At 50.2% G+C, this 21687-nt stretch overlaps 1 protein-coding gene across 1 annotated transcript; it reads right to left on the minus strand.

Moving 5' to 3' along the window:
* Positions 1–408: 408 nt before the first annotated feature.
* LOC119112902 (homeobox protein rough) lies at positions 409–19379 on the minus strand. Its single transcript, XM_037237207.1, has 4 exons — positions 19313–19379; positions 9716–9836; positions 8539–8652; positions 409–1647 (listed from the first exon to the last, which is right to left on the minus strand). Exons 1-4 carry the CDS (start codon positions 19377–19379, stop codon positions 1464–1466), a joined length of 486 nt encoding a protein of 161 aa, XP_037093102.1. The 3' UTR covers positions 409–1463.
* Positions 19380–21687: the final 2308 nt, after the last annotated feature.

The raw sequence follows: 21687 nt of genomic DNA on the forward strand, positions 1-21687 counted from the left end.
CAGTTGCTTAGGGGGCATCGGCATGGCGCATATTTGATAAGCGCGCTCCAAAAGTACTCTGGTGTGGCCTTCGGATCTGAAAACTGGTGGTTTAAAGCGGAAAAACACTCAAACGCACAACTTTGACAGTTTTTGGAATGAATGGGCATTTCCCAAATATTCACTACACTTCTTAATGCACCAGTCATTTAACTAAAGACAACTTATCATGCTTGTCTAGATATCCTTACATGCGAAGGTCAATGCGCGTTGCTTCACCAAATAAACATTTGGTGACAAGATACCTTCATGCAACCCGAAAATGACTGAGTATGAACGAACCCATATGTTTCAAGTGCACGTGTTTGGTATGTATGTTTTGTAGCCTTATTGGGTACGTTATATTTATTTCCATATTTTCGTCACATTTTCAGTCCATTTAAACGGTGCATACGTTTACCTGACTCAATTTTCCGTAACCATCGGCTTAGCAGCAACAATATCTCACAATTATAGGAAAAGCTGTGCACATTGGACATAACCTCTAACTGCATGGATTGTTCCCCCATCTGTTCTAATGCAGATGTGTGCAGTGGGCAATGCCATTGTGTACAAGTGATCATCTTTGGCTAGCGTCCTGAGGGCACGAACTAATATGACTAGAACCAAGTACATCTCACTCGCTTGCATTGCAAGTTTAACATTACACGGCACTCGTCGCGACGCATTCGTTACAATCACATTTTGATATGATTACTTGAGCACGAAATAATTAAATATGCTTATATACGATGTGTATGATACATATGGTGCTTTGAATGTATAGTGTAGTGCTGGCTAACACCGGTTAAGAGCAACACGTAACATCTATGTAGCATTCAGAGATCTTTCCTTTGAGATCATACAGCACTGCCGAATGTTTCATGAGCATGTGGAGATCAGCTAGTTGCAGAATGTTTATGCACCGCCCTACTTTCGGACCAATGAGACCGCAGGCTATGGCGTACCAGTGCGAATCAACACGGCATCACCGAACCATTGAGACTGCAGGCTATGGCGTACCAGTGCGAATAGACACGGCACCATCGACACTTGAACTTTGCCGTCACGAACTGCTTCAGCCAACGCGGATCACGGACGCACGAGACGGCGCCGACTCCCGTTGTCCCTAGGTTACGTCTCGCCGCTGAGCCAGGCTGCGTGCCCTTCTTCTTGAGGCCACAAAACAGGTTTGGCTTATGAAGACACGAGCGATACAAGCCTGGTTGTACCGATGCGGCGGGATGGGCGGTACGTGCCCAGCTCGCAGTCCGAGTCCGCAGACGGTACCAGCCCGGCTCCATCGGTACCGTAAACAGACGGCAGAAGCCAGCCTCTACCGGTACCATAAGCGGACGGTGCGAGCCTGCCTCTGCCGGTACCGTAGACGAACGGTACAAGCCAGCCTCTACCGGCAGAGTGGCGTCGGTACGGCGGACCCGGCTCTATCGGTAGGATGACGCGGGCGGCGCGAGCAGCGGAGACGTCGCCGCCACCGTCGCCGCCGGCGGCTTGATGTAGCAGAGGCTGCAGTTCAGTGATGGCTCCCCGTAGCCGGCGGGCAGACAGCCGCTGGCCAGACCGCCACCAGCGAGACCGCTGCCCAGACCCGATGCCAGCGCCATACACCTGCAGCGGGAGACACGAGAATTAGGTCCCGCCAGATCTGACGCCAGCGCCACGCACCCGCGGCGGGAGATACGGGACTTAACGACACCCGCGGGCGGCGCCAGACACCGGTTGGCCACATCAATGAAACTGTGGGTTTATAGACTACGGGTGGGCTTTTTGCGACTGTCGCATAAGGTGGTAAGTGGCGCAGGTATAAAAGGACGGGTCACGTTGCGTGTGTTTCAGACCATGGACTACATGCAGTATGAAATATATTAAAAGCGCTCATTGTTTCGATCCAACCTACGGAACCAGAAGTACCAGCCATGGCCTTTATCGATGCAGCATGCTTTACATGTTCACGAGTTGTGTGCATCAGTATGTCAGATGGGTGCTTCCTATGAAAGGAATATATTTTCTTTCGCGCACTGTTCTGTTTTCCGTTCCTAGTACGATGAAAGGTGATTAAATGAAAACGAAAACAATTTAACATCGAAGGTCAGCACGACGCTCTCAAAGCCCCGCGTGACAAAATTCCAACGGGAATTCCACAGTGGCGGCCTTACACATGGATGCTAATGATAAACTGTGTGATTGAAAAACCAATGGTCATGTTTCTACGGAGCCATCTGCGTTGTCGGCGATGATATCATTTTAAAGGATATCTGACACGGACACAATACATCTGCAGAGTTTTCTTTTTAAGTCGGGACAATTAAACGAAGTGACGACTGTCCGACATCTTGATGCGAGCAGCCTTGGCAGTCCAGTCACCCTCGTCCGACGTCCAAAATCGTTAGAATGAAACTAGATCGGAAAGCAAATTATAAATCGGACTCCAATGATCGTACAGTTGCATTCTTGTCCCGCTATCTGCAATGAATCAGCTGCAGTATGCGAGCGCATAAATCCCTCACACAGAGAGATGCCTCCGCCAAAGCTCTGATTCAATGTCGTTCAAACGAGGCTGACGGGTCACCAGCTCGTGGAGAAATGGTCCGGACGGTCTTTGCGGATGTTGTGGAGGAGCTGTCACTTTTGGCCCCTTCGTTAGGCTGTTTCATGCCTTAAGTCTGGCTGTCACCCAGCAGGTATGAAATCGGTCACCCAGGAGGTATGAAATCGGTCACCCGGCAGGTATGAAATTGGTCACCCGGCAGGTATGAAATCGACTAGCGATCATTTCACCCCCAGGATACGTGAAGGTTACCAGGCGAATGCCTAATTTATGGGCGTCGCTTCCGCAGGCTTCCGAGACATTTGCGTCACAAATGTCTGAGAGGTGCGTTGCTCCTGGCGTTTTTAAGTTAAGCTGCTTTGAACAGATGTCAGTGAACTTGGAGAAGACATGCTTAGATATAGGCATACCGGTGCTTGCACCTTGGAGCCAACACCTAGGTAGCATTATGGCAGTTCACTGGAGTAGTTGTTCATGGTTGAAATAAGTAACATATGCCTTGGCATCTGAGTTTATCACAATGCAAGCTCCTATGCTGTACATCCGACATTTATTTTACCAGGACGGGCTGATTTAAAGGAGATATCAGGCCATTTTTGAAATGTATTTAAAGCCTAAAACTTCCAAAAACTACAGAAAATTTCATGCATTGTTGAGTACAGTTCAGTATTAGTCTGATGGTTTCGTTTGATCACTTTATTATGCTAAAATGGAGGCTTATTATCTTCATCACATGACATCATCAACGAAATTTAGTATTTGCCGTTTGTTTCTGGGCAGTATATCGGAAAGATACTTTACGTGTCATGTTATGCCATGATTTTAGAGCGACCAGGGGCGCCTGTTGCCAAGGGTGCATTCTCTTTGGCTAGCTCCCAGTTGATCTGTATGTTTGAGGCCCCCAATATTCTGTGAGTCCTCTGTCCTACTCCTCGGTCAGAGGGACGTTCGAACTAACTCTAAAAGTGTGGTTTAATCTGCAGGAATACTGAGCTCGATTCCCACGCTCATTATTTCAATGTGAAATGTGTTCGAATGGTTCACTCTGGGCTCATTCTCGGCTGAGTTCCGGCGGACAAGACTCCCCGGCGGCCATCAGTTTGGGCTTTTCTTTGCGTATGAAACCAAGACGCCCGCGCCAGTCTCTCCGAGATCGGGCTCAAGCCTGTTGGTCGTGCATGCAAGTTTGCAAAATGAACTGAGGGAGCGGCTGAACCGCGAAAAATGACGAAAACTTCCCTACAGTTACCGCAGCAAACGAGTTTCCCTCCGGATTAGGCCCACCTTCTTTTCAAAGCAAGGGGGCTCGATCTGGGGTGAGGCTGGACCTCTCCCGCCTCCCAGCAAGAAATTACACCCCTGCTCTTGGGTCGTGTGCGAAAAACCATCAGCATGGTTAAGGAGAGACTAGCTGAAAGTATATTACACGCTTCTGCAGGACATCAGCATGATGTTAAAGACAGCTAAAAGACAGTCTCGCCTTTATCTGCAAACATCCAGCCTGAATACTATAAGAATAGACTGGCGGAGGATGACGAGCGCAAAAGTCAAATGGCCGAAAGTGTTGCATAGCTGCGCAGTGATTTGCAGGAGTGTTGCGTACAGGGGCGTCACTTCATATACTTTCGGGGGGGCTGAGACCCCCCTCGCCCAATGCTGGCTTGAGCCCCTTCAATGTTCCTCTGAGCCCCTTCAATGCACACGAGCAAAGGGGGAATACTGGGTCAAATAAATACGGAACAATCGTTATCTTAACTATTGGTGGAATAGGTACTAGGTATATAAACAGATCACTATCAGTATCATGCCAATTTTGCTTCAAAGAATATCCTGTATGTACCTAGTGTTTTTGTCATGCTAGCCCCTTCATATGTTGAGACAGCCTGCGAATGTTTGATAAGTTTTTCAAATGGTGACGCCTGGATTGGGATAAAGAACAGTTTACTGGAACATGCGTCAGCTCTTTAAAGCATAGGGTTGCCTAAATAAAAGTTAAGGCATGTTTCCATTAACACTGGTTAGTGTACTTGTTGCATAATCGTGACTGCGGTGGTTATACAATACGACCGGTGACGCCGGTAGCCGTTAGTGATCCATTATCAAGGTTTACCAAAATATTTCTCTGTGAATTGCGTCCCATTCCACGTTTTTTACCAGAAAGCAGTTAACATTTACTTAAAATGGAAAATCATCCCACGCAAGAAAACAATTTTAGACATACGATTATTGTACACTTTTACACGAAAAACGCAAGTTCAGCTGGCAGAAATCCGGGGGAACCAGGTTTTGGGGGCAAATTAGGTCAGCTGTTTCGGCCGATCCCCCTCCCGCGTGATTCTAAAGAGTGACCGCCCTGGCTGCATAGCTATCAATTTGCTACGTAACAGAATAACGCATTCCCCTCACCCCGTAAGAAAACATAACAGTTCGTCATGATTTCCCCTTCCCTTGTCCATTACGTAATCTGTGCATGGTACAAACATCACGCAGAAGGGATGCATATTTATATGCTTCCGCGTTGGAAGAATATTGTGCATGTTTGACGGTTCACTGACTTGGAATGTCAACACACAATGCTAAAAACCTCAAGAAATTGAGCAATAGGCCAGTTTTGCCCTTCTCGCTAGCAGCCATGAGCTAGCTGAGGTCTTGACTACTGCCGAATGGCCACGGGTGGGCAGCGGACCGTCGCGGCCACGGGATCAGCTGAGCCACCATTTGCCGGATCGGCGGCGGCGCGCCACATCTGGCAGCTGCGCGGGCCACCATTGCCCGGCGCGTGTCCCGGGTCAGCGGCGGCGCGCCACATCTGGCAGCTCTGCGGCCCGCCATTGCGCGGCGCGTGTCCCCGGGTCAGCGGCGGCTGCCCCGACCGGGCCGATGATTTCACCTCAGCTCTATCACCAGGCCGCCGCCGGCAATTACGGGGCTGGCCCCCTCAGCCAGGCGCGCGTGCCACCTTCCTCGACTGAGTGGGCGCAAAAACGAGCAGCACCGGAAGAGCTCCGATTAGGCCGGGACCCGGACCGCAGCCTGCCTCGGCCCAATAACAAACCGGCGGCCGCTGATGAATTGCGGGCAGCAGCGCGCCGCCGCCGGCCGCGGAGAACCGGCGGCGCGGCGGTGCCATGAGCGATGAACACGCGTCACAAAATAACAACTGGCTGGAGAAACGGCGTGTGTCAGCGCTAATTGAAAACGTGGTCTGTAGGTGCCCTGCTGTGTGAGGTAGATAATCGGTGCGACGACCGCAGGCTGCGAAGCATAGCACCAGTGCGAAGCATAGCACCCCTCGTGACCGGGGTGGCAGATAGTGCAGCTATCACCAGCCGGGATGGTGTCCCATGGATCCACGCCCGATACAGGCGACCAATAAATATTCATTGTCAGCTATCCTCCAAATGGCAATCGGCTATCTGTCGTCCATATCTGTCGTATGCCTTGTCAGTATCGAGCCGCGTCGGCGTCGCCACACCGCCCTGTAACACACACCAGCCCGCCACCGGGGCAGCGTCGCTTCCCCGCCATCACCAATTCATGAATATTGTCATGACGAGGTGTCACCGGCGGCCGGTGAGCGGGCCGACAATGGCCCTCGCCTCTAACTGTCGGCTCCGTGGACAGGTGCGCGCCGTGATTGCCGAGAACGCAACATGGCAGCGGCGGCGGCGACTGGCGGCCGCCCCGGGCGATTGTATCACCGCGCCGTCATCAGAGCCAGATGGCCGCTAACGAAGCCGGTTATAGACGATGGGCGGACACACGGCGGGGCTGTTGCGGTGCGCCGCCCGGCGTCACTGGCCGGCTGGCTGAAAATCACGTATTTAGTGGACCCGCGGATTTCGGACCTAGTCGAGATGGTTGTTCAGTGAGGCTGTCGCAAAAGTCGTCCCCCGAGTGGTCCCAAGTCAGAGATGTTGCAGGGGATTTCGGTCCATCCCTTTAATAGACCATCGTGTTTGCGTGTGGGCAACAATAGCTCGGATCTAACCAAAGTGCCACACCGAAATGAGCCAAATGAACCAATCGTTAATAGTGGCCACTGGAATGAGCATCGATAAATTAGCCGTTGATTCGTCCGTATCACATATGCGCAGCCTCGGTGATGAAGCATCACGGACGGGTGTTACAATCGCCGGCAATTAGTGCACTCCCCCTTTCACAGCCGTCACTCCTCCACACATTGATTTAATAAATGGGCCGCATCGCGACCGTGCCGCGCGCATCCTTTGTCAGCCGCTTCCGGCGCTGCTCTCCCCTTTCAGCGGGCCGGCCGGCGGCGCGCGCGCGGTTTTCATGGCCCGTGAGCCCCGAGCTTTACGCACCTCATTAGGCAAGCACACCTAGCTAATGAATATAATTGACTTGATATTTCCTTATCTGTCGGGCGGACCGGAAGGCACGCGGGAGGGCCCAGAGGGGGCGGTCCGCACGCATCCACCTGACTTCCTCTGTTGGGGGCGCGGGCCGGGGGCCGCGGCCGCCCGGCCGCCCGGCCTGGAACCCCGCTGACCTACACGTGAAAGCGGGACGCGCAGCCGGCAGGAAATCTGCTTAGCATGCTAGCGTAATGTAATACTTGCAAACATGAAACGTCACCAGCCAGCAACAATTCAGCCAGCTGTTGGAGAAGCTCCCGGACACCAAAGCTCGTCGGAATATTTGTGCAAGCTAGTCATTGAAGCGTATTTGTTGATGACCGGAGCTTGTGTTTTAGGACGGCAATGGCTGGTTTTTTATATCAGTGGTGGTTGCGGTTACTCTCCCATCTAGATTTCGCAGGTCACAGGTGTGATTTGTAACGCAGAATTGCTGTCAGAGATCAAGATGTCTCACTTTACAGGCATATAATCAGACTCTGAATGTTCAGTAACAGCCTGAAGATGGTGTTAATTTACGATAGTGGATCTGACAAAGATCAATTAACTTGAAACGTGTGCAGCTGGCTCGACCTTAGCTACAACAACCTAATAGCCCAATTCCAATTTTAAAACGGATGCAGCATTTAATCGGCGACGGCAGTGTATGAAAGGACCCAACCAGAAGAACTGCAAGCAATCAGGGTTTCATTAACAACCATTCCGTCGTGTTCGCAGTCGACACGGGGCCTTTAAAACCTTCAAGTATCGCATCGCACGGGCGTAGAAGACCATCGATCAGTCGTAGCTAGGCGTTGCTATCAAATATAAAAATACTTGTTTGCGCGATTGGCCAATGACACAAACCAATTTGCAAGCAGCATTTTAATTCCAATCGCTACTGCAGCATTTGCTCAACGTTTGCATACCCTATGGCGAGAGTCTGAGCGACAAGAAAAAGTTTGGAAAGGATGGATGCCCGGTGAGGTGTTCCACATTGCACACAGGGTAATACGTAATTAAAGCAGATATTCTTCATTTGTATGGAGGGGGGGGGTCTGAACTGGGTTAGCCATTCTGAAGGCCATTCGGTGCAGTTCGCTGGCCTCCTCCTTACGGTCTAAACCGCTCTAGTTTCCGAGCTACACACCCGCAAAGATGTGCAAACTCTTTTGGAGAGACTTTTTAAGGCACGCAGGCATCCATGACCCCATAAAAACGCCATTCAAATCTTGCTATTCCATCAGGCATGCGGTGATCAATGCCAAAAAATATAATTGTCGAGTCATTCATATATTGCATTGGCGAGCACAATGTACAGATATAAGGGGCGTCAGTTGGCTCTCATTTAATGTTGTGTAAAATACGATGACGCGTGCAAACAATGACGCATTGAGGGGCATATTAACTAAATAGAGAAAATGTGTTCGCTGGAACAGCCTATTCCACCTGAAAGTGCACAAAAAGTTATGACAAAGCTTACTTCATCATCTTTGATGTTTCTTGCTTTAATGTTTCCAACGTGGAACTTTGCCTATAAGAGCGTCTGAAATGGCCGAGAAGTTCGGCTGAGTCGGTGCAGTGCGCGCTCACCGGTATTGCTGGTCCGCTTGGGCTTTCTCGATTCTCTTGTCTTTCGCCCGCCGGTTTTGAAACCAAATCTTTATTTGCGTTTCAGTGAGATCCAGGCTTTCAGCAAGCTCAAATCTGAAAGCATATCCACCAAGCTTTTATAAAACGCATCAGCTTGTTCGTAGCATCGTTCAGTGATATAAGGGCATGGCACCAAAATACGTTGATGTCCTGCGCAGCGAATGGCTCGTCATGAACAAGCTAGGATATGATGGTTACAAAGATCTCAAACAATGACAAGAACGCATAACGAAAACCTTGGTATTTGTGTGTAGATGGTATCCAGGCTTTCATCTAGCTGGAAGCCGGCTTGACATAGATAGAGCTTCGATTTTTTACCCGTATGTCACCTGCAGAACAGAGAGATATGACCAGCCCTTCTCCTCTAAGGATTTCTCTCTGCCTCTCTCACATATCTACAGGGTTGCAGCCAAGGGAGTAGCCCGGGGCCTGTTCCCTTTGTAGGCCCGGATTTTCCATTGTTCACCTCAGATTGCCCCCGACAGGAAGCTGAAAACCGGTGCGATTCGTTTTCGCCGGGCTCCGAGCCCCTTCTTTGACGAAATCCTGGCTGCGCCCCTGCTTACCTCACTTATTTTCATCCATCCGTTTTCCCTGTAGGGTTTATTTTCCCTTTTTCCACCTTACCCGGACGTCTCACATCTGATTGATCTCTATTCCCTTTCCCACACAACTCCCTCCCTCCATCCTCCTCCTCCCTTCTCATCTCCCTCCGGAACACGGGGCCGGGAGATGTGCTCTTCTCTCCTTCTGACCTGCGAGGCCGGGAAATGTGCTCCCCTGTCCCTCTGACTCGTGGTGTCGGGAGTACCTTCTCCCCTCTTTCTGACCTACGGAGCCGGGTGCCCCTCCGCTCTGACTTGTCGGCCTGGAGATGTGCTCTCCTCTCCCTCTGACCTGCGAGCCAGCTGACATACCCCTTCTCCCTTGCCCCTTTTCATTGTGCCCACTTCTCTTGTGCCCTTTCCCTCCCGGCCCCTTCTTTATTGTTCCTTTTCTTTGAGGAACTTTCTCTCTTGCCCCTCTCCCTCGTGCCCCCTTTTCTCTTGTCCCTTGTCTTGGCGCCCCTCTCTCATTGATCTGGCAAACCGGGAGATGTGTTCCTTCTCGCTCTGACCTGCGCGGCCGGGAGATGTACTCGTTGCGGTGGTACTCCATCTCGAGCCGCAGCGTCTGCTCCGATGTGAAGGTGGTCCGCTGCCGCCGCTGGCGAGCGTCCTTCCTGCGCCGACGAGCGACTGCAACAGGCCGATCCCGTGTCCGTCAGCCAGCAACCGGGTAAAGATCGCATCGCAAAAGATCGTTAGCAAATGATCGTACACCAAAAGATCGCACGAATAAGACCACAATGCCAAAACAATCCCACGGGGTAAACCCCGTATGGATAGAAGTGGTATGGCAGTCCATACTGGGTGCTCTTCGCACGAGATGAAGGTCGTATGGCTGACTTCGCTTCCTAGGCATGGCTTCGCAGGAGGGCTCGACTTATAGTCAGCGCGTCAGATCAACGAGCGGCGTCGCCTATCCCCAGCAATAAGCGGGCGAAAGCGGAAGAATGCCTGGTTGATACTCTGTCCGGCTTCGCAGATACTGATCGATGCCGTGGATATCTGGGAAGGAAATTAAAAGGAGCAGACTGGCAGACCAAAGTCGGCCAATGGAGCATGGCTCCACCCCTAGAAAATGAGGGCTGTGGGGCTTTCGGAACTTGGCGTGCATTAAGGTTTGATATCGGATTCATCTCTAAAGGTACAATGATCCTTGTGGGCAAAAAGATCATGATTTTGTTTGCACCGATCTTAAGCACACCCTAAGAATGCTCGGCACCCCATCTCCTCCGAGAATCCAGTAGGAAGTGCATGCATTGTGCTTGAATGTACCTATGGCGTGAATGCCATGGCTAGAGATGACTGTAAAAAATGTGATCCAGAACCTAATGCGCTCCAAAACCACACGACCTCCTTCGGCAAAGCAAGAAGAGGGGCTCTGCGGCTGTGCACATTCCGCAGTACCCCATAGCACTTCGTCATTGAAATGCGGCGATCCGGGTGGCTCGACCATTTGAAATTCATCAATAATGACAGACTAATTAAAGCCACTTCCGCCGCGGAAATGGGCGCTTGCAGTTGCCGACGCATCATTAGGATTTCGACCGGGCGCCGCGTAATCGGGGATAATTTCCATCACGTGACTGGCCTGGGTAGGGCACTTGCCACCAGTGATTGTGTTATCCTGTCGCTGTCTGATGGTCGTTCCAAAATCAGGTCATGCTGGGAAGTTGTGTTGACGGAAGCTCTGGGTTGCGCCGATGCATAAGACTGGGAAAATGGGCCGGTCATTAACGCAGGCATTTTGAGGATCTGTAGAATATTCCATAAAGGCGTGACGCTTGCCAACAAATAGTTTTATGAGAAATATGATATGATTTGTGTCAAAACATTCGTACCAATAACACAATAGTTCGTAATTTGTACAGCCTATAGGGCATGTCTATGGTTTGCTTATGGTTTGGTATAAGGCATATCGATGTTTATTTCACTTCGTTTTGGAGAAAGTTACGCCAGGCAACATGACTACTAGTGCAAAAATGCATCACTATCTAGGGAGGTACGCGGAGTTTAAATGGCGGGGCATAAAATGTTTCCTGAAAACCGAGTTCAGTGCCTTCAGGTGCCTTAGAAAACCTCAGGTGCCCGCAGCCTCCGGGATGTCATAAAACAACATGGCATGCCCTCGATCTTCCTAGTTTAACGCAAATACCTGGAACTTCGTTCAGTCCCGGACATAATAAATTAATGCGTGCCACAAATGTGGTAAGGGGGGAGGGGCACGTGTCTCCGGAGGTGACTATATGCTGCAAGCCCGTTGATCTATTTCATTCACTCTGACTGAATGCCAAAGTTTTGGAAGGATATTTTTGATTTCATTGACTTTAACGGCTCGCCCGCGCCGCAATCAGGTGGAGTGCTCTGCCGCGCGGTGTTTGCAGCTTAGCTGGTTTCAAACTTGGAGGCCTGTTCCAATGAAAGGTTCCATCAAATTTGGGTCGAGACAGCCATAGGATGCAGCTGACGCCATGGTTTTTGCTCGTTGCACTTGGCCTGCCAGGAAGATGGCAAACGTTTGTGGATCAGCTCCCAAATTCACCAGACGATGTCTAATCTGACGTCAGCGAGGCGCTAGGCCGTGACGTCACTTCTCTCCGACCCCGGAACTATCCGTCATAGGCTATTAATTTAGTGGCCAGAAATTACCGGCATGGCTATTACTACCCGGGGTAATGACGTTGCGTTTACCTAGAGAGCAGAATGGCAGTTGGCTGGTGTCGGTCCAGTGGACGATGGATGTCGGCTGTCGGACATTTAAACTAACCACGGCCAATCAAGAGTCAATTGGGATGAAATCAATAGGAACGCAGCTCAGCACTTTTTAGCTAACAGACACCGACGAAGAACTGTGGCTGACGATGTTCATCCCATGGTTATGCGGCAGCTAATTATGTGAGCCATTCAATGTCATGCAAGAGGAGGGTTATAAGCATGCAAAGACACATCTCAGTATTCGAAAAGAATGCTGTGGAGGAAGCCGTTTGATGTCACTAACAACGGAATACAAGGACGCGATACAGTTTGCAGGTGGGACGTGATGCAACGGTTTTCCAAGGCATAAGAAAATATGTGCATCGGAGCCTTCTTGACGATTAATGTTGTTTTATTGTGGTAAGCTCTGGTTCCATGAGATCGTAAAAGCAAACCTTGTGCCAGTTACATCATGTTCGCAGGGATGAACGCAGAAATGCGTGATAGGGGAAGGGCAAAACAAAGCAAAACGAAAATGCCGAAAACCCAGGTTACCTCGGCGCATGCACGGAATTCCTTAAATGCCGTAAAACAACATCACATTTTTGGGGGATTTGTTTAGCTTTACTTGTCATTCGTGAATTTGTAATTGTCGGCAAGTATCCAAACACACATCAATGCAAGCAATATATTTGGCTTCAGCTGGGCTAGTTGATATAAAATTTAGTAATGATCATATATAAGATTTCCGAAATAGGTACGTGTGTGTGTGTGTGTGTGTGTGTGTGTGTGTGTGTGTGTGTGTGTGTGTGTGTGTGTGTGTGTGTGTGTGTGTGTGTGTGTGTGTGTGTGTGTGTGTGTGTGTGTGTGTGTGTGTGTGTGTGTGTGTGTGTGTGTGTGTGTGCGTGTGTTACATTCATAGAGCCATCCACAATGGAGCGTGGCTATTATAGCCCCGTGTCTAACGTACATGAGTAAGAACACGTAGGAAGAAAAAAATGTAGTAATTTGTATATTCAATAATTTAGTAGTAATATATAACATGTCCGCTAGTGTTCCGCTAAGCTCTATCTCCCTTAGTTTAAAAACCGCATGGGGGGGGGTAGTATTGCCCCAGACCCCACCCTTTCTATCAATTCGCGGTATGAAAACGGCGAATCAGGGTGAGGGTTAAGATCAAGCACGTCTTTAAATCGGCACGTACCCCAACCAATAAAATGTCGGATGTCTTTTTTCGCTCCGTTTGTTAGCGCAGAAGCCGAGGTGCTGAAGCCAGGCCTGGAATCACGTTCATATTTTGGATTTGTTGATGGAATTTCCGAAGCAAACTTCTAACAACACCAATAGCACATTTAGACAAAGACACGGGGATTACGTAGATCATGAGATATGTTGGATCTCTGCATGGTATCTGCGGCTTAATTAAGAACCATCATCGCCCCCATCAGGACAGGTAAATGTGCACGCGGCCGAAGTCCCTCGCGTCCGTCCCGGTATCGCATTTGCCGCCCATGCGGGCCGGGAATGGATTTAGGGGGCGAGCCCAGCCTATCCAGTTTCATTTAGCCCAATTTGGCCGCGGTCAGGCGACAGGAAATCAGCGGCTTCCGGTCGCTGTGTCGCCCTGTTTTTCCGGCCGGTGGTGACACGCGTCCCGTGCGCGAGCCGGCCGCTTCACCGCCACCCCGCCCCGGGCTCGTGCCGGCCCCGTAACCGCCACTCTGGTCAGCGGCCGGCGGAGCCGGAGGGGAAGAACGTCACCAAAGTCGTCGTCACAAATGAGAGTTGTCATGTTTTCAGGTATGGTGATGGACTGGAGGAAAGCTTTCACGCCGGAAGTGAACGCATCGCTCCGGTATTGATCGGGTGGCTGGACGCGTGGCGCTGTGGGTTAACACCATCAGCCGATGATCACATATTTTCTCGTCAGTGAAGAGTAGACAGTCGGACGGCAGGCCGCTAATACAACCGCACGTGGCCACCAGTGTGTCGAATTATCTGGCCGTTCAGAGTAAATGCCGTAATTTGTTCCAGAGGTGTGAAATTGGCGCGCGCGGCCCGTCGCCGCGCCGGTCGGCCCGGCCATCCGCCACGTGCCAGACGCGGTCCGACGGCCGTCATTAAAGGCATCTCGCCGGCATTGAATTATCACCGGCGCCCGTTCGATTGCGGTGTTTTAAAGTGACAGCGCGCTGGCTGACCGGCGAGAGGGCCTATTTGGAGGGGGGAGGGGGCGGCTGCAGCTGCCGACCGCGGCCAGCCGTCGGCGTGTGCCGCTGTCGAGAGCCGCGGGGGGGGGGGGGTGCGCCGCGGAGGAGGGGGGTGCGCCGCTCTCGGTGTGATATCTGGTCAGCAAACGAGACGAGTTAGTGCACTTTGCCGCACAGTTTGTGCGAGTCAGAGGAATCGCTGAGAAGTGGTCTAGAACTAGCTGGCTTCGGTATCGCCTGATACTAATCGAACGAGTTTGGAAAAAGACAAAATATTTGGATCGTCTTAGCTTCAGACCATGCAAAATGTGCGTGGCTAGAGATCCCAAGATGGTTGAGAATATCAGAAACCCCCAAATCGAAAACTGATATCTTGTTGCCGGCATGACATGGTTACATTTGGAGCATAACTATGTCGCTGACATGTCATGTCGCTGTCGCATGTGTCGCTGTCATGTCATGTCGCTTCACACTGGGCTGAAATGCTACGAGCAAAAGCGAATGAGAAGTTGCGGATCGGTAGTACAATGCGATGGCAGATGCAACAGCATGGTAACTAGATGAAACAAAGCGTTTGATGATGGGCCGGCGGTTTGGCATGCATTTTGTGTGCCGTCATGTAATGGTAAAGAGAGGGAGATAGGAATGAAAATCCATGAAAGGAAGCGTTTTTCCAACGGGACCCAGCAGAGTATATACACCACACCACCCATCGACCTATTGGTCCATATCGCCCATGCGTCTGTGCCAAGCATGCATAAATACATCGATCTAAGATTTTGCCGTTCTCAGTCCAGCCTCTTCAGTCCCACACATAATCAATTTTCAGTTAAGCATCGGTACACACCAGTGCATTGTCGGGGCTGGCTGCTGACAGCTACCATGTGTACCATTCATCAGCTGCCACTATAATCAACCGCTTCAGTTACATATCAGACGTTTGAATGCCAATGGCTCCTTGTAGGTCGCTCGATCGTCAATGGATGTGGACTCTGAAAAGTCTACACGCTGCGAAACGAGTTCGGAAGAGCTGGCGTTGAAAACCGGATAAAATAAACATCACACATTTCATTCCATCACTTACTGATGGCGGGAGGCATGAAAATCTCGAGAAAATTCATCGGCAACTTTTGGTATCAGAGATGGTGATGCAGGTCGCTGCTGCCTGTGTTCGTTATAATTGTCATGTTTATGTCATTCGGGAGTTTCATGTATGTAAGGAAAATCCTTACAGACGCTACGTAAGACTTCCGACGAATGTCATAGTGAAGCGCCAACGCCTTAACAGGACAATTGACAGCACTTGAGCCTTAGTGACATCTTCATCCGATTGTAATTTGGGAAGTGGACGCTGGTGTGTTTGCCACTGCACGGAATCAAACTAAATCTCCGTCAATATCCGCATCGTTTCGTGGTATAACGTCGTGGGTTCGCTCTTTCGCTGGGCTGATTGGGACACCCAGCAGTTTCGTAGCAAGCCTACAGTGAACCCCCGTGGCGAGCGCCTCGACCGGAAGTGCCTCCCACGCCAACCGACGGTAAGATATGCTGTATCAGCTCTGCATGGCGACGCAGGCCAGTGCGGTACCAGACCATACCCCGGGCAGGGCAGCGATCACTCTGGATGATGCCAGGTGTTTGGAACAGACTGATATGCCACGGAACATGCCTTTTTGCACTCGTTTGGTTAGTTAACGGTAGATAGTGTCGGAAGTCATGCGCATTGACCAAACCGCCGCTAGGTGGAAGGCTAACTGCTTTTTGTCAAACACTGTTGCGTTGTGCTGGATCGGTTTCGGCTTTTAGATGAGCTTACATCATCCACTTAATACTACCGTGCATCCATATTATCCATAATCCTCACACGAAGTTAATTTTGCACTCGCTGATATGTGGCAAATAATTTATTAATCACCACAGGATTTAAAGTTGGAGCAGTTTGTAGACAAAATGACTGAAGGCATCCGACATAGCTGACTCTGATTGAATACCTTTCAGTACCTGCAGGGGCGGCCCGACGGAGATGGAGGTAGAATTTTTTAGGGATCTACTGTTTACGGGGGCTCCTGAGCAATGTCGTATTCAAGAGAGCTACCGGGGCACATACCCCCTATCAAACATGTGCATGAATCAAAATCCATGGGAACATGCGTCGACAGTCAAAAGCACAGTATGGGGGCTTCTGATTAATACAGGGGGCTTCTCAATTCACCAAAGAACCTTCCTAACCCAGACAGGGCTTCTAATGTGTTATAAATACATCGATAAGTGTGTTCTTATCGAGGACAGGATCCCTCAGATTCATCAAGGGGACTCCAACTAATTCATGGAGGAGACTCCAAATCTAGCAAAGGGTCTCGTTAACCCAAAACAGGGCAACGTCACCAGGAACGGTGGCCTTCTGATGCATAAAATTGACCGCCCTGTTGCAAAATGTGGGCCTGCTGGTGTATTTATAAAGGTCACTTCCCAATCCTGTACAGGGGCGTGCTGATCCATCGAGGGGCCAAACCAGGAAAGGGGCCTCCTTAAAACCAACTCGGGCCTCTCATAGTTGTTCGTGAGCAAGAGCACACTATTGCCTGCCTCTCTGCCCCCCCCCCCCCCCCGTTTGCTTCGCGGCCCTTTAGTACATGCACATGTTGATATAGCTTAACGAATAAAGCGAAGTGTTTTTTTTCCTTTCTCCAACCGGTGAGATGGCTTAAAATACCAACATTGAAAACATTGGCACGCGTCCTGAAATGTCAAAACAAAACTAGATTACTATTTTCTTGTTCGAGTCAGCATCTTGATAACTTTGTGGAAATAGGCGTCACGCTAAGGACGTCGCGTGGAAAGGAACACCGTGAAAACCTAATGCTCCCTTCTCAAGTATTCGGCGTCTGGCCTCTAATAACAAAAATAGTGTCAAATGGCGGTTTGTACCGATACCTCTTTGAGATGCTACGCGCATCGGGGGAGAGCTAGTTTAAGGCGCATTGTTGCTATCAGAATGTGAGCCAGCATTATTCAAGCATTATCTGTTAAACTTGTGTGAGATGTAAAAACTGCATTAAACTCCTTTTAGCACCGTAACCTCCTGTTTTCCTGGTGGCAGCACAAAAAGCAAAAGGTGAGGTGGTGAAGTGAGCACAAAAAAAACGATGGAAATAAGGTAGCAAAAGCCCAGGGTATCAAAAACGGGCACAAAAAAGCAAAACGAAATGAGGACACGCGGAAATATTAATAATCATATATAGGTGTAAAATTCAGCGGGGATGATATTACACAGAGAAAAATTCGGGCCTAGAAATCAAAAGGGGATAACATTTAATAAGGATGAGCGATGAAAGGGAAGTTCAAAAGACGGAACCTCAAAGAGGATGCAAGCCAACAGGGGTAAAGATCAACAAAGGAAATGTCAGAAAGGGGAAACCCAAACTGCGAAAACTCAAATGAGGAACTGCAAGAAAGGCGTCTTTGTACACTTATTGAAAACATAAATATAATTGTTTGCCAGACGGGCGATTTTGTACTTCAGTCAGAACACGGAAACCGTCCTCTGTTGTCCAACTGCTACTCTGCTGTGACTTGAGATAGCCAGGCAGTAAACAGCTCTGGGTAATCCTAGTAAAACTGCATCATGCTGCAGTGATTAATCACTGGCGCATCCGCTGCAGTAAGAGGACCGTCACCGTCTGGTGACAGAGAAAATGGAATCGAAAGGCCTAATGGTTATCCTTTCTAGTGCAATATGGTGATACGTGACACAATGTGCAAGCGCTCACACTGTTTTTACAGTCATTCACCCGAAACGGCCAGCTCATCGAAACGAATGTCTGGCTGAATAAGTTTGAAATCGTTCGTTACTAAATTTCAGGCCACTGTCGGCCGTGTCGTCAGGTCACTGGTCGATGACCTGGTTCTCAAGGGTCTGCACGGTAAAATGTTGGAAAATATGTGCCCTGTGACGCTCTTGTGGCTCTCCGTGCGTATAATTTTTCACATGGTTCGGCATGCACGAAGTGGTCCTGTAGTGTACAGCAATGATATCCATATCTTTGGTAATGGTCATCGATGTCAAAGTGACATCGCTTTAGCCCTACCACAGTCATTCTGTAATGGACCGAAATTAATCGCCTGCATGCTGTGAACATTGATGTGCCTGAGTGTCATGGACTAGTTGTGCAGGGTGGACTTATAAAGAATGTGATTAGGGGTTATTTGAAACACAGGCCATGTCAGATCAATAACAAAGGGGATTAGTTAAGTCAGCAATCCTTCCTCGGTGTATCGTTATGATTGTCGTTTTGCCATCAGGAGTTTTGAGCGCAAGGTCAGTTCATGGAAAATCATGTAATGACCGCGGATGATCTTACATTACCCGTTGTGAGCAACTCAGTTCATACATTGAACCAGCTTTGCTTTACGGGCACATGGAAAACTGTCATGTGACGGCAGCAACATGATTTGAATTTGGAAAATGACAACTTTTTGCAGCCTGGCAGGTCCACTTTTCTACATGACTTATGATAACCAAAAAGAAATGAAGATGAGAAATGCTCAGGAACACGCAGTACCTTCTGGTACTATGAAGATGGTTATTTTCAGCAAAAAAGCCGTCATGATTTTTTTTCAATTTGACATTCGTCTTTGTTACGTCGCCCCTCATGATTTTATCATTTCAAGTTTGCTGTACTTTTTCCATTTGGGTTTTCTGTTTGGATCATTGCTTGACCATGTTTCTTGTCAGCCATGCTTCGTACGAAGACATTGATGACAAAACAGACTTGTTGATGACTGAACCTTTTGATGACCGTTGATGACTACTTTTTTACATTCACGACACACGGCGTGGTAGCCGACGCGGTCGGTGGCCTTGGACCTCACACGTTTCGCAATAACTGGACATCAGTACTAGGGAAAGGCACGACAAGATCCGACGTAAGCTTAAGGTCAGGAAGGGAGGTTAGCACTCCACTTTTGCGGACGTTCCTAAGCCACTACGAAAGCGATGCAAATCACCTTATGTAACGGACGCAATTCCAGGAATCCCAGGACATCCCTAAAATGGCTTTAGCGACTAGAAGTTGTGGATGCAGGACCCACAAGATACTATTACAAATTAAATGCGACCAGTCGTGTACATCCACCCGAAATGCCATAGCTCCCTGGTCCGGTGACGGATTCCTGGCTGCGTCCCTCCAGCCGGGCCGTACTCACAGAAGGCTGGCAGGCCGCCGAAGTGCAGGTCGAAGGGCCGCAGCGTCTCCGGCGAGTGGAACGGCATGAACGGGAAGTACGGCACGCGGGCCGGCTCGTACGGCGGCGGCGGCGCCGCCCCGGACGGCGGCGGCAGGCCCGGCGGCAGCGGCGGCGGCGCGCCGGTCGGCGTCAGCGGCGGCGAGTGGGGCGGCGCGGGCGGCGGTGGCACCGCCCGCTCGCCGCCCGCCGCCGCCGCCCACCTCCGGCTGAAGTGGAAGCGCGGGAAATCCGCCGGCGAGTCGTCCGAGGTGGGCGTCAGCGACGGCGCCCCGGGGCTGGCTGAGCCGGCGTCCGGGGGCGCCGGCCCACCGCCGGCCGGTGTCTGCTCGGCGGCGCCCGGCGGCACCGTCAGGCTGGGGCTACCGGTCGCCTCCGGGCGACGCTCGCAGGAGGGTACGGACACCGCCGGCTTCGAGCCGCACTGGCTGGCGACCATGCTGCGTGAGCGGTGTGAAGAGCTGCCGAGAAGCTGATTCTGTCGAAGGTGCCCCGACGGCTAGGTCAGGCTGGTCCGTTTCCCCAAGTGAAACGCCTCCCCGATGCGAGTTTCCGATGTCCGGCCCTCACTGGTGGGCGGAGCGTAGTGATGCTCGTGACGTCATCGATGGCACTGGCCAATCGGCGTAGAGGCGCCCGGCAATTGCGCCCGTCCGAAACGCCGGCGGCCCTCATTGGGCACTGGAACGGACGGTGATAATGGCAATCGTATAACCAGGCGCTGCTTGTGGCTGCTCTGCCCGGTTACAATGTGACAGTCACGGCTTGAGCTGAGGAGAGCTGGCCAGTTCGACTCAGCATGTCTGATTTGACTGGTGGCTCGACTGCAGCTACAATTTATTTCAAATAGCCATAGTTGTCTGACCTGTTTTCAATCCAGGCGTACGCTTGGGGTTATTAGCCAGTCGGATTCTACACTATCCAGTCATCGACTTACGAATGCAGTTCTCAACGGCAGATTTTCCGGGCGGAGGGGAGCCTTGTGGGTGGCGAGCCATCGCGAGATGCGTGCGGGACACCCCTCGCAGGGGCGGCTACATGCCGGTCAGTGGCGGGAGGTGCTGGCGGTCACGAATCCAGGGCAGTTAGGGCGTTGATTGCTGTTGACCGAATACGCACGCTGTCCTGCATTTAGTGCGTGAGGATTCATTGGGTTGCAATTATTAGAACAGCGTGATATCCTGTCTGCCGTTACAAACTCAAATTGTCCTTTAACCAAATGTAGTAAGCGGTAGAATGTATTGAGAAGTCAATGACTTAGGTGTACAAGCCGCCATACGGTCTCTTGTCGAAGCTATCTGATTACGAAGCGGCAAAAACTGCAAATGATAGTGATGAGCAAGGTAGGTGACCCTATCCGTAGAGAAACTTTGTGAACTGGCTTTTTCAACTGTATGGAAAACGCCATTCCTCAAGAAAAAATCGCAAAACACTGTTTTCCGGTGAGAATCAGAAAAACTTGATCTAGTTACCTAACAGTAACGTCAAATATTGATTTAACCAAGGCCATATAAGTCAACTTAACAGGTGTCGCTCCACCTCAATCGACTGGAGTATTTGAAGGGGGATAACGACTGTGGCCCACGCTGAATGGAAATCTCGCGGCACGCTCGTAAACAGGGCGGTCCGTCACGCCGTACTCCAGTCGGGGCATCATCCTGCTCTAGCACAGCTTTGTGATGCTCAATGGAGAGTTGCGCGACCTCGGATCCTTTTCAGAAATAATATATCATCATCGGCTGTTACCCACTCAATTGTTTCCATATTTATGGCTGTAAATACTCTCATATATGGCTTGAAATGTTCCGGGCTTTTATTTCGCTTCAGTGCCGACAGACCCAACTTCTCATGTTTCGAAGATGATCCGAACCAATACGGTCTGGGGCTGCTGTACATTTGCAATAGTGGTGGGGAGCAACTCGAGGTTTTGTACTGAAAACACCACTTCACCGTTATCTCAGGCTCACAAAATTCTCGCATTGCGTTGTTTACTTTGTTTGTAACAACATCACATTACGTGTAACAATCTACTTATTTTTAGGTGCCTACTTTCCATCTTTAAACCGTCAATATTTGTTTTATGTGTATATCCATGTCCGTAATAATTTGATGATGTTGTAGGTGCGCCCAGTACCACCTCCCTTGAATACGACCCGTGTTTTCAGTATTCTCCATTTTCATGCCATATTCTCCCTTTCATAAAAGTCTTTGAGCCCCCGACCAGCGTCCATGGTCCGGGGGCCCAAAGACATTGCAACAATAGCTGGGGGGGGGGGTCCTGACCAGGGAAGATGGTTAAAACTGCTCGCAAAAAACGAAGCAGAGGATTTTCATCG

The sequence above is a fragment of the Pollicipes pollicipes genome, unplaced genomic scaffold (genome assembly GCF_011947565.3).
Source record: "Pollicipes pollicipes isolate AB1234 unplaced genomic scaffold, Ppol_2.1 Scaffold_7261;HRSCAF=8764_pilon_pilon_pilon, whole genome shotgun sequence".
Classification (NCBI taxonomy): domain Eukaryota; kingdom Metazoa; phylum Arthropoda; class Thecostraca; order Pollicipedomorpha; family Pollicipedidae; genus Pollicipes; species Pollicipes pollicipes.

What these genes read in the sequence shown, in the direction of transcription:
- LOC119112902 (XM_037237207.1), bottom strand. Translation starts at nt 19,379, where the DNA reads ATGCCGTTCCACTCGCCGGAGACGCTGCGGCCCTTCGACCTGCACTTC. An exon ending in CGGCGGCCTGCCAGCCTTCT is followed by an intron (nt 9,837 to 19,312) that starts GTGAGTACGGCC and finishes GGCCTGTTGCAG; the next exon opens with TCGCTCGTCGGCGCAGGAAG. An exon ending in CAAGCGGACCAGCAATACCG is followed by an intron (nt 1,648 to 8,538) that starts GTGAGCGCGCAC and finishes CTCCCGCTGCAG; the next exon opens with GTGTATGGCGCTGGCATCGG.